Source organism: Rhinatrema bivittatum, chromosome 4 (genome assembly GCF_901001135.1).
Source record: "Rhinatrema bivittatum chromosome 4, aRhiBiv1.1, whole genome shotgun sequence".
Taxonomy (NCBI): domain Eukaryota; kingdom Metazoa; phylum Chordata; class Amphibia; order Gymnophiona; family Rhinatrematidae; genus Rhinatrema; species Rhinatrema bivittatum.
In genome coordinates this window covers 21,233,442-21,249,709 of record NC_042618.1, presented here as the reverse complement: position 1 = coordinate 21,249,709, position 16,268 = coordinate 21,233,442, and the positions used below count along the sequence as shown (strand labels likewise).

General features: G+C 45.3%; 1 protein-coding gene across 4 annotated transcripts in view; it reads right to left on the bottom strand.

Moving 5' to 3' along the window:
• Positions 1 to 9,863: 9,863 nt before the first annotated feature.
• Positions 9,864 to 16,268, bottom strand: part of CPSF2 (cleavage and polyadenylation specific factor 2) — an 87,639-nt gene continuing 81,234 nt past the window's right edge. For all 4 annotated transcript variants that reach the window (XM_029597818.1, XM_029597819.1, XM_029597822.1 and 1 more), the window contains 2 exons: positions 12,711 to 12,845; positions 9,864 to 12,588 (listed from right to left, as the gene is read on the bottom strand). In XM_029597818.1, coding sequence (XP_029453678.1) covers positions 12,496 to 12,588; positions 12,711 to 12,845 — 228 coding nt within the window. In that variant the 3' untranslated portion in view covers positions 9,864 to 12,495. The remainder of the gene's footprint in view (positions 12,589 to 12,710; positions 12,846 to 16,268) is intronic.

Genomic DNA, 16,268 nt, shown 5'->3' with positions numbered 1-16,268 from the left:
GACATCATGCTCACTACCCAAACACATTACACAAACCCTGTGGGGGTCTGTGATGGACATAGTCCGGGTACAATCCGGACAACGACGGAACCCCGTTGCCATGGCTGGAAGCCAAAATTTAGGCTGGGGATCGGTAAGTGCCAACAGGCCTCGAGGGCCAAATTCGACGGCAGTCGATGGAAGAAGGCAAAAAACTTACCGGGTTCCGTAAGATGACTAAAAAATTTGTCGAAGGGAGACCCCTGAGGGGCAAATTTTCTTAGGAAATTAATTTCCAAATTCCTGTCAGGAACGTGGTTAGAGAGCTCCTTTCACCGCGTGGCAACTGCTGCGCGGAAAAAAGAAGACTGAAGGGAGACCCCTGCTGGCTGCAGGGTCAGTGCCTTGCTGGGCATGCCCAGTAGGGGCCAGTCAAAGTTCTATTAAACTTTGACAGAAGTTTTCCGTGGTGGGCTCCATCCTCGATGTCACCCATTTGTGAGGACAACCATCCTGCTTGTCCTGTGAGAACCAGCTGTATGTGTCAGTTGGAAATACAGTTAAAAAAAATGCTGTTAGTAAATGTATTAAGGGAATAGAAATGTGGATGTTAGATTAACAGCTTACTTGTTCTCCAACAAAACAGAAGTTTCTTGGACAAGTAAACAGGTTAATCCCTTGCTATAGCCATATGCAGCTAAGGTTTGGAATTTGGGCTCTTATTGATTCAGTTTTTTTCTTATATTCTCGGATTAAACTAGTATGAAAAAGGGCTTTTGTAAGTTAAGACTTTTATGTAGACTAAAACAAATGTTCTTTTAAAAGAAGATTTTCAATTAGTAGTACAGGCACTGGTGTTGAATCTGCTGGATTAATGTGCTTTATGTAGGGCTCCCCAAGGGACAAGTGCACATTTTGCAACCGATACAGAATGCGGCAGCCCATTCGATCACAGATTTCCAACGTAGCGAACATGTACCTCTCTGAGGAAGTTGCAGTAGTTTACAATAGCCTCAAGAATGCACTACAAAATATTGTTGGTTTATAAACCATTGTATGAGGGAGCAGCAGTCTACCTGAAGGAACTCCTGTAAAGTTATGAACCCCCCCCCTGTTCTATGGAGCACGTCTGCTCAGGCTGCCTCCTCCCTCCTAGGGCCTAGCACTGGTCAAAGAATAAGGAGCTGTGCCTTTTCAGTCAATGGGCCTTATAACTGAGAGATGCAAGACTCGCTCTCCTCCTTCATCTTTTCTCTCCTCTGGATTCCTCCCTCTTCCTTCGTATTTAATTTTCCCAAAAATACTCGGACATCTTTGCTTGGGTAATAAAGGCCGCAGTTTATTATAAGACCCGAGCCCTCCAAAATTAACACAGTACAACAATTTTACCCCCCCCCCCCCCCCCCATCATCTCGGCACCTATAGGGCCTTCCACCGCTTCCAGTGGTAAAGCTCCAGGTGTCGTAACCTATGAGCATCAGCCCCCCTCTTGCTCATTGTCCATCTCATGTAACAGCCCCCCCGCGTTACACTAGATTCCCCTTTTTCTGATTTTCACCAAACAATCCAATACAAAACATTTTCTGGGCTCGGGTTTTCCCGCTCACTGCGACAAGTACAACAGATTCAACAGAACATTATCAACATCAAATGGGAGGGTGGGCGGGAAAGCTCCACTTGCTGCCTGTGCCGCTCCTCACCCACTGCTCCCCTAACGGTCACAACATCCCATAATAACCCCATCACCCTGCCTCCTTTGAATTTCCCTCTCCTATTGGGTAACCTATACTTCAACTTTCTTGCCTCTTCCCTTACCCCCCCCCCTCCCCCCCCAGCCAACGTTCCACTCGCTTGCCTCCAGTTAAAGTCGCAGCGCGAGACTAGCTCGCGCTGCTTCCACTAACTGAGAGATGCAAGACTCGCTCTCCTCCTTCATCTTTTCTCTCCTCTGGATTCCTCCCTCTTCCTTCGTATTTAATTTTCCCAAAAATACTCGGACATCTTTGCTTGGGTAATAAAGGCCGCAGTTTATTATAAGACCCGAGCCCTCCAAAATTAACACAGTACAACAATTTTACCCCCCCCCCCCCCCCCCCCCCCCCCATCATCTCGGCACCTATAGGGCCTTCCACCGCTTCCAGTGGTAAAGCTCCAGGTGTCGTAACCTATGAGCATCAGCCCCCCTCTTGCTCATTGTCCATCTCATGTAACAGCCCCCCCGCGTTACACTAGATTCCCCTTTTTCTGATTTTCACCAAACAATCCAATACAAAACATTTTCTGGGCTCGGGTTTTCCCGCCATAGAACAATAACAACTCCGTTGTCATTGTTCCCCCCCACTGCGGTCCTTGACAGGAACAATGATTCTCTCCAAGCTTTCCTGAATTGTGTTGTTGAACAAGTCAATACCAACATCGGATAGATGTATCCCATCTGATCTAAAATATCCTGGAATGACTTCCCAAGCCCACTCGTGCGTAACCCAGAAACCTCCCTGTCCTTCCAACCACTTCCCTATTTGTTTGTTTAACTTCTTCACCCCTGTTCGCCATAGTGTCCATTCCACAAATTTCAAACGCAGTATGATATCCGACCATCCTAACCGGGTCCCCGGCAGTACATTCAGCAGCCTGCTGAAATCCTTTTTTATTTTCAACAGCAACTCTTTACAAGAACCTTCCCCGACATCATTCCCCCCCAAATGAATCAATAAAACTTTAGGTAGTCCATTCTCCAAAACACATGTCTGCAGAAAAGGCATCAGATTGTCCCATTTCATCCCACGATGACTCAACCATCTGATGGTCCAATTATGTACATCCAGTCCGAGATTCAGCCCATAAGGCCTGTGTTCCGCTCTGATCACCGCCCAATGTATAAAAGAATGGCCCGTTACCCAGACACATTCCTGCTCCCTTTGCAACACTCCCGGTTCTGCAAAATAAACAACAATTAACAACAGCACCCCCTTCTATGTTTAATTTTTTTTTTTTTTTTTTTTTTGTATTAGGGTTAAGATTTTTTTTTTTTTTTTTTTTTAATCTTCTCACATAACCTAAGAATGCCTTTGACTTCCACCTCCCTATATGTTGAATCTCGCTGCTCGACATACCCCTCTCTACCGCCGACGTCGCCGCCCCGATTCTGAAGGAATGGGAAGTAAAACGTTGAACATCCCAACCCAATAACCACACCACTTTTTTCAAAACCTGAACAAACTGGTACACGGTCAAAGGCGACCCGTCGCTGTGTAACAAGAATAAACCTCCTAACCGAGGCCTCCATTCAACAAAGCGCTGTACAGTTCGTACCGGGCATACCTCTGGGTCGCGTGCCCGCACCAGCCGCACGTAGTGTCCTTTGCCCATCTGATCCACCTTGGAGCGATGTATGCAGATTGTCACAGCCCCACTGCCGATCCATACATTCTCCGCCTTTAATCCTGAACCTGCCGCATTTACCTTAGAAGAAGCTATCAGCTCTCTGACCCTCATTGCACCGAAAAAAGCTAGTACGAACGCCGTCCGAAACAAAAGTGCTTCATAATCAGACCAGCATACCCGAGGTAAACCTATAACGAGCATCCGCAGGTCTTCATAACGGATCGGCAGCCTTCTATCAGGTGATAAACCGTTATCTCTCCGCCATCCCCCAAGGATTCGTTTAACTAGAAAACTGGAAACCGCAGAACCCCATCCCTCTAGTTTTTGAAAGAAGGAAAATCCGGCAAGATGCGCCCGCACTGCTGTAAGCGAATACCCCGTACTCCTTGCCCACAGGATGAAACTTACAATTCCGTCGGCGTTAACTTCACCACCCCTCCAACCCTCCCCCTCCAAATACGTGACAACGACTCTATGACCTCGAACATAAGCGTTCCAAGTGGATGGAGCCACCGATTTTCTGATCAACGACCACGCTTCCCCCGACCCAGCTGCCACAGGTGCTTCGGAAACTGCTCTCCTTCCAAATTCGCTTCCGGCGCCACTTCTCGGAATTCCCGCCACTTGAAACGAGAAAGAGCGTCCGCGATTATATTCAGTTCCCCCGGCACGTGCCGTGCTCTAATGGTCACATTCAGCCCCAAACACCTAAAAACCAGGTCCCTCAACAACTCCGACACCCGTGGACATTTAGCAGATTGTCTGTTAATGACTTGCACCACTCCTAAGTTATCACACCAAAACAATACTTTCTTATTCTCTAACTGTCTCCCCCATAAGTACAACGCCACAACTATTGGGAATAATTCCAAGAAATTAATGTTCTTAGTTAACCCTTCCAATTCCCAATCCTCCGGCCACCGTTCTGCGCACCACTTCCCCTGAAAGTACACTCCGAAACCCAGACCCCCAGCCGCATCCGTATATAATTCCAACTCCCGATTGGACACCTCCACCGATTGCATGATACATACCCCATTAAATGACTCCAAGAATGCCTCCCAAACTCCCAACTCTTCCTTTACTCTATGAGTCACGCGAATGAAATGATGCCTGGCCCGCACCCTCACCGTCGTGCTGGACAACCTCCTGATGAAAGCACGCCCCATTGGAATTACCCTACACGCGAAGTTCAGGGCTCCTATGAGGGACTGCATCTGGCGCAACGTCACTTTAACCGCCTGCCGAACGGTCCGCACCAACACCCGCAACTGTCCCACCTTCTCCGCAGGTAAACGCGCTTCTAGGGTTACTGAATCTAGTTCTATCCCTAGAAATACCAGCCTGGATACTGGTCCTTCCGTTTTTTGCGCCGCAACTGGGACCCCAAAAATATCTGCCACCCTCAAAAATCCATCTAATTGCCTTTGACATAAATCGGATGCCGCCGGCCCTACAAACAAAAAATCGTCCAAGTAATGTAAAATCCCTGAACCCCCTGTACCTTGCTCCACTACCCAATGTAAAAAGGTGCTGAATGTCTCAAAAAAGGCGCACGATACTGCACACCCCATCGGTAAACACTTGTCAATATAAAACCCTCCATCGAACGAGAAACCCAATAACGGAAAACACTTCGGATGAATGGGCAATAACCGAAAAGCTGATTCAATATCTGCTTTTGCTAATAAAGCCCCCCGGCCCGCCAACTGCACTAAGCGTACTGCGTCGTCAAAAGAAGCATAGCGAACAGAACAAAATTCTCGCGGTATGTAGTCGTTCACCGACCTACCCCTGGGATGTGATAAATTAAGAATGAAGCGAAACTTACCCGGTTCTTTCTTGGGAATTATTGCAATTGGGGACAAGTGCATACATCCGTACGGCTGAGACGCGAAGGGTCCCGCCACCCTCCCTAATCTGACTTCGGCCCCGATTTTTTCCCGAGCAATAACCTCATAGTCCCTTACCGAACTTGCATTTCTCCCCTTCTCCCCACCTCCCGGTCCCTTATAAGGGATAACAAAACCATCCCTGAACCCCTCAAATAAAAATTGGGCGTCCCTTCTCCTAGGGTACCGTTCTAACCAAGTGATCATTGCTTCAAGCGACACTGGGGTCTCCGCTAACCCCAACATCTCACTGTGATTTCCCCCCTCTACCTTGTTGTCCACTGGCTCCTTGCCCACATTTAAGGGCTGCATGCGCTCCTCCGCATATGGTACAGGCGTGTCTGAACTTGCAAATCCGGGAACAAACATACTGCCTTATTAAATCGCCAGCAGGTGTCGGTTCCTCCCACCCGAGTCTTCCCACCCTGCATGGGCTTACCCAACTGACCTCCCGTCCGAAAGGAATGACCCCCACCACCACTAGTACCTAGCCCCCCTCCCATCCCTGAAGCCCCGCTACCAACCCCGGTCGCTTTTGTCCCACTCAGCCCTTTATACGTCATTTGTGTTAACCACAAATTAATATCCTGACCCCCCCATGACATCCCTTTATTCCCAGCCATCTTGTCTCGGAATTTCTCGTCGTAGTTGAGCCAAGCCCAACCCTCGTAATCCCGAAACGCCCCCAAGATGCTGTCCGCATAGGACAACAACGCCCCGTACTGGGATGAATCATAATGCCCCACGACACTAGCTAATCTTAAAAATCCCCGTACCCAGTTAACAATATTCTTAGCAACCTTAGGACTCCCTGATGTCATGTGTTTCTTCCTATCCTTCTTTTTGCCCTTCTTGACACGTCTCCTCCCTTCCAACAAGCTAAAAATGTTAACGTACCGTCGCTTACGAATTTTTCTTCGCAGCTTTCGTGGCACCCCTTCCCATAGCTCGGCTAATATAGCACTGGCGGAATGTCCCGCCCCATGCAATGGACCGACCCCCAACCCGGACTTGTACCTAGGGCTGGACGTCGATGAATCCGACGATGAATCTGACCCACTAGATGAAGAACTAGAAGATGTACCCCGCTTCCTCTTCTTTGCCTTATGTGCACTACCCCCTTTCGTTAGAACTTTCTCACCTGGACCAATCGAAACTTTAAGCCCCTGATCCACAGCCACCTTCCGACCACCGTCATTCCTTCCCACGCGTTCCTGACTATCCATCTCCTCCGTGACCTCCCTCTCTCTCCATGCTTCTTGTGTCGACGTACCGGGACCATCGTCTTCATCGTCATCTGCAAAGCAAGAAACCTCCCTACCTCCGCTGTACAACTTAAGTTGTCCCCTGTTATCCAGATACTTACCAGTAGGTCGTGACGCCCCCTCTAAATCTTCCCATGTAGGCTGATCCCGGAGTGTGAATACAGCCATATCCTGCTCCGCACCAAAACCTACCCCCATGCTAGAAGCCCTGTTCCGCCCCAGCGAACGCCCACTCAGCCCCTCACGCTCTGCCCATGGGTACTTCCCCTCACCGGCCATCCCTACCAGCTGCCTAGGACCCTCGCTGCTAAACTGCCCTGCCCCCTTTAAGCTGACCCCGCCGCTATTCGGCAATGCAGGAGGCTTTCTGGGCATAGCTGATAAGGACCGTACTCGCTGGGTCCTACCTCCCCTAGATAAAGCAGACCTATGCTGTCCTACCCCACACCCTGCACCATCCACCCTAGCTGCTCTGCCAAAAGTTTTTAATTGAGCAGGGGGCGCAGGGGGGAGGGCGGGGGCAGGGGGAGGAACCCTCCCCCCCGAAACGACCCGGGATCCGCGGCTCCTTGCTGAGCCGGCTAGGGATGGGGTCCGGGATCCCCTTCCAACAACAGGGAAGGAACCTAAGGCGGCAGGCTTGCCGCTGGAGAACGAGCGGCGGGCCCCGGGGGGGGGGGGGCCGAGATGGCACGGCAAGGAGCGCTGGGAAGGGCGAGATCGCGGGGGGGGAGGAGCCGCTATCATCCAAGAAGCTGAAGGAGAGGGCGGACGCATTGAGGGAAATCTCGGCCGCATCCGCTACACTCGCCGAGGCGCTGCCGGAGGGGGAGGGGACCTGCAGGGCAGCACAGTCCTCAGGTTCGGGGCCGCTCTCACCAGACTCTTCCCGCACATCGACGGAGGAAGGCTGGACCTGGGGGCAGGCCGGGGCGGAACGCATGGAGGGCGGGGAAGGCGCGAAATGGACACAAGGGAGGGGGGGGGCCCGAGGAGCAGCGCGCGCGCGTTGGCGAGGAGAAACAGCAGGCTCGGCAGGAGCAGACGAGCCCCGGGGGGAGCCCGGGAGCCCGAAGGAACGTCCCATGGGGGCACGGGAACGCCCGCTCCCCTTCTTAGGCATAGCCTGTGGGAAGGCAACGAATAAGGTATGACAAACTAGGAAATTATCTATTATTACTTGGATTATATTTATTTAGTATATATATATTTTTTTTTGTATCGGACACCCACCCTACTGATTAAAGTTAAGAATTAGACCCGGGGGATACCAAAATTATTTAAAGCTATGTAACTGACCTCCAATCCCACATAACCAAAAGCTCCACTTGCTGCCTGTGCTGCTCCTCACCCACTGCTCCCCTAACGGTCACAACATCCCATAATAACCCCATCACCCTGCCTCCTTTGAATTTCCCTCTCCTATTGGGTAACCTATACTTCAACTTTCTTGCCTCTTCCCTTACCCCCCCCTCCCCCCCCAGCCAACGTTCCACTCGCTTGCCTCCAGTTAAAGTCGCAGCGCGAGACTAGCTCGCGCTGCTTCCACTAATCTGATGTGAGCTTCCACTGGCTAGTAAGAGAGAAATATTTTAATATTTTTTTTAAAAAGGTAAAGATTTTTTATTTCAGCAGGCATTTTCTAATGATATTTCTTAGAACTACTGGTGTTACTGTCCACTAATTACAGAATTACTGTGCTATTTTACATACTGTATATGTGATGGTATGTCCAGTTAGGAAGGCGTGATGTGGTTTGTAAAATATTATGCATATTTTAAAAGTAACCTGCTTTGGACAGCTTTTCTTGAAAAGGCAGGCTATAAAAGTTTTTAGCACAAGAATAAAGAAAATATGCATTCAAGTTTGGTGCCCATTTTTTACTCATTTTATTACACTGGGCCCTATGTTTGACAGTTATGTAGAACACATCTGCTCAGCTTAGGATGTTGTGCTACTCACATGTGTGCAGTAGTTTTGATTATTACAAGTTATAAAAACGGCTCAGATGAAACAAGCAGCATTGTTTGTTAAATGTGAGCACATGACTATATAGGGTCATAACTCTTTTGCTCAAAGCTGTAAAGCCAACCTAAAGAGAATTAATTTAAGTTTTGTGGTTTTTTGTTTTTTTTTACACCCTTTTTCACAAACTTTGTTCATTGGCGAGTTGCTCTTATCTGTGTCCTTCTCCACCACCAACTCCCCACCTCTTTGGTTCCTGCTTTGCTACACCATATGATTAGAACAGATTTCCTGATTCAGTGCGTCATGTTCCCTTTCTGGCCTGATTGAAATCCAGTCTGAAAACTCATCTTTTGTGGCTACTTTCAAATCCTAATCACTTCTCTATAATAAATCGTTGCCCATAAACGTACATGCCAAACAAGAGTCTTCTGTCTTGACTAGCCTGCAAGCTCCATGGAACAGGGACTGTTGCTTCTGTGTGTCTGTATAGCACCGCATGGATCTAGCAGCGTAGGTTTTCTCAATCACTGGTCCATAGACCAGCAGCATTTTTCCACTCCGGAGTGGCAGTCATTGTAGGAGGAAGCAGAGTAATGTTGCAGCAGCACAGGTACTGGCTTCCACCCTGTCACCTACAGCCATAGGTAGGGCATTCTCTGCTGCCATAAACCAATAGGCCAAAACATCTTGGTACTAGATTCACCCCAAGCCCCACAACACTGCACACTGCTGCTGCTTCCAGGTGTAGGGACAGACTGCTGGCAGTCTCTGGCTCTGAACAGCTGATCGGGCTCAGCTGAGCCCAACTGCCCCATTCTGGCTCTGTAAATAAACAAAACCAACAGGTCTGTTTCCCTGACTATGCAGACATGAAGGCCACTGGAAGCAGCAAGCCTCTTAAAGGGGCAGCATCTACCTCTACTGTCACCCATGTGAATGTTTTTAGGCCCTGGCTACACTGGCCTCTGAAATAAGGAGACTGGAATGTTTTTCTTCTCCTGCTCTAGGTGCAAGAATCAGTGTTCTTTTGTCATAATTCTTGTAATTAAAACCCCAGATGGTAGATTAGTTGAGACTCCTAAAGTGTGTGTGTGTGTGTGTATTTATGATAGGAACCCCATGATCTTCAACCATAAGAGAGAACTCCTTCCCCACTTTTCAGGAACCTCCCCCCAAGTCTACCAACCAGCTGGTCCACATCAATTTAGCTGGTCAGCCAATAGGTCCCCAGCATCAAACAATTTGGGAAACACTGCAATAGCACTTTAGAAGTGATGAGTAGTAGCAGCAGTAGCAGTAGCAGCAGCAGTAGCAGCAGTATGTAGTAGTAGTATATTTAATGAAAAGCAGACTCTACCAAGCAATTACTACAAAGTGGTAAACAAAACATTTTATTGACTGGACATTGTATTTATACAGCTTGGATTTATACAGTGCCTTTAGTTTTATCAAACAAGATTACCACACATTTCAGGAGCATTTTCATTACTGCACGTGGCTACCTCTGAGGCAGACGGCATATTTTTGGTACTTGAATTAGATGGCAGTGATAAACTAGAAAAACGAAAGCATCTGGTTTATCAAGTACACATACCGTAAAAGAAATGCTAGACAAATCAGGCCCAATGTTATTATCAAGGTTACCTAAAAAACAAGAAGTTCCAGACAGACCTAAATAGAGCCTATTTTCTGGAACGCATGCGTGTACACATGTCCAGGCATATCTCTAGATAAAAAAAAAATATATAGCCATCAGTTTCCCCTAATACTCTGAAAATTTGTGTGAATAGGGCACTAAACACAAAAATTAGTTGGAGTGGGGGAAGGGCAGATGGGAGAGGAAAGGAAGGACACACTGATCTCATAAGCCTCCTTTCTCTTGGAAACTAGGCTAAAAAAAAAGTGGCAGCGGTGGGATTACAACTTGTGGTTCCACAGGACTTTATTTGAAGTGCTTTACTTTAAGCCCTGGCCCACACCTGTAAACCACAGAAAGCTGCAACAGCCTTTAATAATTCAATCACCATGAGGGCATGGTTCATGACGGTGTAATTGCTGGGCCATATAAGTGGTCAAATCTCTCTAGATATTTTGCCCATGCCATTTCTTCACATATTAAAAAATAGATATTTGGGCCAGCTCAGAAACCACTAGCTCAGTCCTGCCCAAATTTAGTCCTATGCACAAATTTTTGCCGGAAAGAGACCATATGTGGGAACTGTCTGCAGTGCCTACATAGCACCTGCACCAGATTTTCTACTGCTCCTTGTATGGTCACATCTCAGAGTCCTTAGGCTGAATACAGAAGTGATTTCCCGACAAGGTACTACTTACATATTTAAAAAAAAAAAAAAAAAGTTAATTCCAGAAATAAAGCAAGTGTAACTTGCCCAACCACGCAACACAGCTTGAAAAGATGGAAATAAATCTAGCAATCGGTATTATCAGCTGCAATGAAAATGCTTGTGTACTACAACAGCAGTTTGAAACAGGATAACCACCACCCCCTAGGGGTGAATATCACTCAGCACAGTATCTTCTAGAAATAAAGGATCAAGCCAAATAAAAGGGACAAACAACTTGGACGTCAGTTTTAAAAGCAGCATCACTCTAACCAACGCTTTCATTTCCGGAAATTTCTCACTGACAGAGGGAAAACTGTGCAAGAGAAATTCTATGCAAAAAAAAACACAAAGTCAGAATGGTTAAAGGTCAGGCACAAGTGATGCAGGACTTTTTCATGATAGTTTCTGTTTGTTGCATTTTTTTCCCTCCCAGAGGTTGCCCGAGATTTGAGCTTTAGCCAAAAGCTGCACAATTTCAAAACTCTGGGCACAAACTAACTTGCAGGCTTTTTTGCGCAATCCATCAATTTGGCTCTTAGGCCTCTGTCTGCATGGATACTACCGGAGAGGCAGAATGAGCAAACACCTTGGCTGAGTAGGACCCTTAAGGGTCACAGTCATGAAACAGGCATCAAATATTGCAAACATCAAAGGCTTTCTTGTCAATGGCTGGGGCTCAGGAGAAATTCAAGTGGGTCACTAATCCACACTGTAATCTAAAAAACAAAACTGTCTTAAGAAATACCTGCTGAGAAAATAACTGTACGCAATAAAGTTCGGTTCGTTCCAGTCAGGTTTTCTGGCCAGAAATACAATCCCCTGGAAAGCCAATTCAAGTACTCCAGAAAAGGATTAGAATAAATAGTGTGAAAAACTGGTAGCTCTGCCAGTTTTAATCCAGGCCAACATCATCTTTTCTTGACAACCAAATCATGTGATTTTGGTTTACCACGGCACACAAGTCAAGAAAACATGACGTGATTAACATCTCTCAGGATGCCCACTTCGCAAAAACTGGAATGTTTCCAGGGGCTATCAGCATCTCTTTTCATTTTAAGATTTGTTTTATTTGACACCATATCTAACATTAAAGCTTGACTTCAAATAAAACGCATCAGATACGTTTTTAAACTTATTGAATTGGCACATTTTGTATCAGTCTGTCAAGCAGTGACTATAACTCATAAGTGACAGCTCATACCCAGTTTAATATTCAGGAAAGGAAGCACTGCACTCCAGGTTATTTTGCTACTCCACACAGCACACTATCAGAAATCAGCTCAATGGATTTCCATCATTATGTCTGCTTTGTAATGAAGAATGCTAAAATTATATAGGTGGCATATGCTGAGCCTTTTCGAAGATGTAAACATTTAGCAAATGATAAGTAAAAAAAAAAAAAAAGAAATGAGGCCTGGCAAAGTTGTGTATTTCTTATTAAATGACAATAAGTGGTATTCTCCGTCCCAGCCGTCTTCCAGTCGGAAGGCCACACATGTGGAATGTTACAGCAGACCTCTGCAGTATCATCTGCACCTGCCATTTTACACAGGAGCTAATGCTTCCAATATAAATACGAAAAGGATATAATCCTAGAAAAATAAAGTACCAATCTGTGGCTCTTGAAAGTTCAACCGTAAAAGATGACTGTGGATAACTTTTTTAGACAATTGCATACTGTTCATATAAAAGGTCTCTTATTTTATAGAAGTCTTCGGAGAGACAGCCCTCCAATCCAATACGTCCCGTTTCAGTCTGAGGAAGAAAAGACATTGAGATTTTGTTTTAAAAGTTGAGATTAGGACTGTTTTAACAATACAACCCACTGAAGATGTTAAACTTGTTGCGATTATTTCTATAAATATTAAAAGACTTACCCTACGAACAGCCACCACATTATTGCAGACAAGCACCCCTCCTACGAACTCAGCTTGAATTCCTTCCCGAAGAAGGACCTGCTTGAAATCAGACAACCTTGGCTCGTTCATGAAAACTGACTGATGTCCAGGGACCTGCAGGGCAAGTCAAAAGGATGAAGTGGTCATTGTGCCTCTTTACTTTGACAAGCTCAGTGCAAACCTCTATTCTGCACAAATGACATAAAAACTGAAGTTTGTTCCCCTGAACTTTCACATTTGTTAACAACTATAAGGAAAGAACTAGAAACTGTTTCGCAATGCCTCAAACCGCCACAGTGGCCTCGTGAAGGGGAGGGATCTGGACCACCAGATTTATACCCCATGGAAGTAAGGACCGAGCCTACTAAAGGGCCACCAACCCACAGCTCGTCCACCTCAACCAAGGGGGATGGTCCCACCAGGACCTAATAACCCCCCCCCTGGGAGCAAGGCTGTCTCTCAAAAGAAATATATTTCTCCGACTGCAGAACTGCTGGAGCAGAGAAATACTGAGGAACTGCAGGTGGCATTCAGGGTTATGTAGCAGGGTCAGTAAAACTCTCTCTGTCTCCATCTGCTGGCAGGGTTGCAAAACCCAGGAGTCTGGACTGATCTGGGTACATACCAGGAACTAGAGATTTCATGCTGACATTCATTATGATCCAATGAACAATTCAAACTACCAATTTCATGCCATAGCAAATAGTAAACATCCTTGGGAAAAACATTCAAATAAAAATGGCATTTGTGGTAGAATGCTAAAATGTAAAATCTGATATTTTGCCAGAAAGGTTCTCTCATTAGAGTAAACAGAAAGGCTTCTTGATAGGATTAATGGTTCAACTGATGCTAAATTAATAACTTAGTGCACTAAGAGGTGCCATGGAAGTCTAATTGGTTCACGCAATGAGCTCCTGGATAAGACAAGATTGGAAAATTTATGTATTCCATTGAGTACATCTTTCCAAAGGTGTTCTTTAGGTTGCCCTTTCCGTGCCCCTCTCTGTTCCTGCTGGAGCCCCACCTCCATCCCTACTTCCCAAGGGCTCCTTGTTGGTGAATCTCTCTCTCTTCGTTCCTGCTGCTGCTTCCCAGGCCTCAATCGTGGCCAAAGTGCCTCCTCCTCCTGTCCCCCATGGTTGTCGTCTCCAGAGGCCAAAGATCCTTCTCCTGTTCTTTGGCTAACATGGCCTGGAGAATCCCGTCAAGTCTACTCCCTCTTCTTATCTCCAGGCCATGGCTAATTCAGCCTGCTTATCGACAGAAAATTGGTGTAATATTGGCCACCCTCTAATCCCTCAGGTACCGTAGCTGATTTGAATGAGAAGTTAGAGATGATTAGTGATAAGTCTGCAATTACATTTCTTAATTCTTTAAAAAATCGGGGGTGTATTCTATATGATCCAAGTGATTTGTTAACTCGTTTGTTGATTTGCTCTATTACATCTTCCTGGTTCACTTCAATTTGATTCAGCTTCTCTGAGTCATCACTCTCAAAGAATGTTACTGGCATAGGTATCTCCTTGATACCCCCTGAGCAAAGGCTGAAGCAAAGAATTAATTTAGTTTTTCTGCTATGGCCTTGTCTTCCTTGAGCATCCCTTTTACCCCTCGGTCATCCAACTACCTCACTGGCATCTTGCTTTGAATATACTTGAAAAAGTTTCTATTTTAGGTTTTTGCCTTTCTGGCAATTTTCAAATGTAATGCTTTACATCTAACTTGCCAGTCCTTATGCTATTTTCTATTTTCTTTACTTGAATCAAATTTCCAGTTTTTGAAAGATGTCCTTTCGGATTTAATAGCCTTTTTCACCTCATCATCTAATCATGCTGGTGGTCATCTTCCTACCTATTTCTAATGCATGAAATACATTAGTCTGGGCTTCTACAATGATATTTTTAAACGATGTCCATGCCACATGCAAACTTTTAATCTTTGCAACTAGTACTTTTCTTTTTTTCTAATTTCTTCATTTTCTCATAGTCTCTCTTTTTAAAGTTTAATGCTACTGCTGTAATTTTCCTTAATGTCCTCTCTTCAATGATCACGCTAAATTTGATTACATTATGATCACTATTGCCCATCGACCCCACCACTCTGACCTCTTGCACCAGATCCTGCATCTCAGTGAGGATTAGATTTAGAGTAATTCCCCCTCTCTTATCAGTTCTATGAAAGCTGCTCTATGAAGCAGTCATTTATGGCATCTAGAAATTTAACCTTCTTAGCATATTGGGGTAATTGAAATCTACCATCATTACTATGTGGCCTGATTTGTTAGCTTTTTTAATTTCTGTTAGTATTTCCCTGTCTGTATTTCATTCTCAACCCCCACCACTGCATTCTTCCCCCATTACAAATGCAATTTCTATCCATAGAGATTCCAGAGTGCATTTGATTTTTTGCAGAACTTTTATCCTGTTCGATTCATAAGAACATATAATTTGCCATACTGGGTCAGGCCAAATGTCCATTAAGCCCAGTATCCTGTTTCCAACAGTGGCCAAACTAGGTCACAAGTACCTGGTAGGATCCTAGAAGGCTGATAGATTCCATGCTGCTTATCCCATAGGGATAAGCAGTGGATTTCCCCAAGTCCACCTTAATAATGGCTTATGGACTTTTCTTCCAGGAACTTGTCTAAACCTTTTTTAAATCCAGCTACACTAACAGTTTTCAACATATGCTCCAGCAACAAATTCCAGAGTTTAATTACATATGAGTAAAAAAATTTCTTCTTTCTTAAATGAATCACCTAGTTACTTCTTTGAATGTTCCCCTAGTTTTTGTACTTTTTAAAAGAGTGAACAACCAATTCGCGTTTACTCATTCCACTCCAATTTTATAGGCCTTTATCATATCTCCCCTCATTCGTCTCTTCTCAAAACTGAAGAACCATAACCGCTTTAGCCTTTGCTCATAGGGGAATCGTTCCATCCCCTTTATCATTTTTTGTAGCCATTCTCTGTTCCTTTTCTAATTCTGCTATGTCTTTTTTTGAGATGTGGTGACTAAAACTGCACACAGTACTTAAGATGAGGTCGCACCATGGAAGGATACAGAAGCATCATGATATTCTGTTTTATTCTTCATTCCTTTTCTAATAATTCCTAGCATTCTATTTGCTTTCTTGGCCGCCACCACACACTGTGCAGAGGATTTCAACATATTGTCTAAATCCTTTTCCTGGGTGGTGACTCCCAAAGTGAAATATTGCATTGTGCAGCTATAATTTCAGTTGCACTTCCCTACATGCATCACTTTGCACTTCTCCACATTAAATGTCATCTATCATTAGGATGCATGGTCTTGCAAGCTCCTCTTGCAATTTCTCACAATCCTCTTGTAATTTAACACCTTTGAATAATTTTGTATCATTTATTTTTATTGTTTATCTATCTGATTTATATTCCACCTTTCAAATACTTCAAAGCAGATTATATTCGGGTATGGTAGGTATTTCCCTATCCCAGAGGGCTCACAATCTAAATTTGTATCAGAGCAATGGAGGGTGAAGTGACTTGCCCAAGGTCA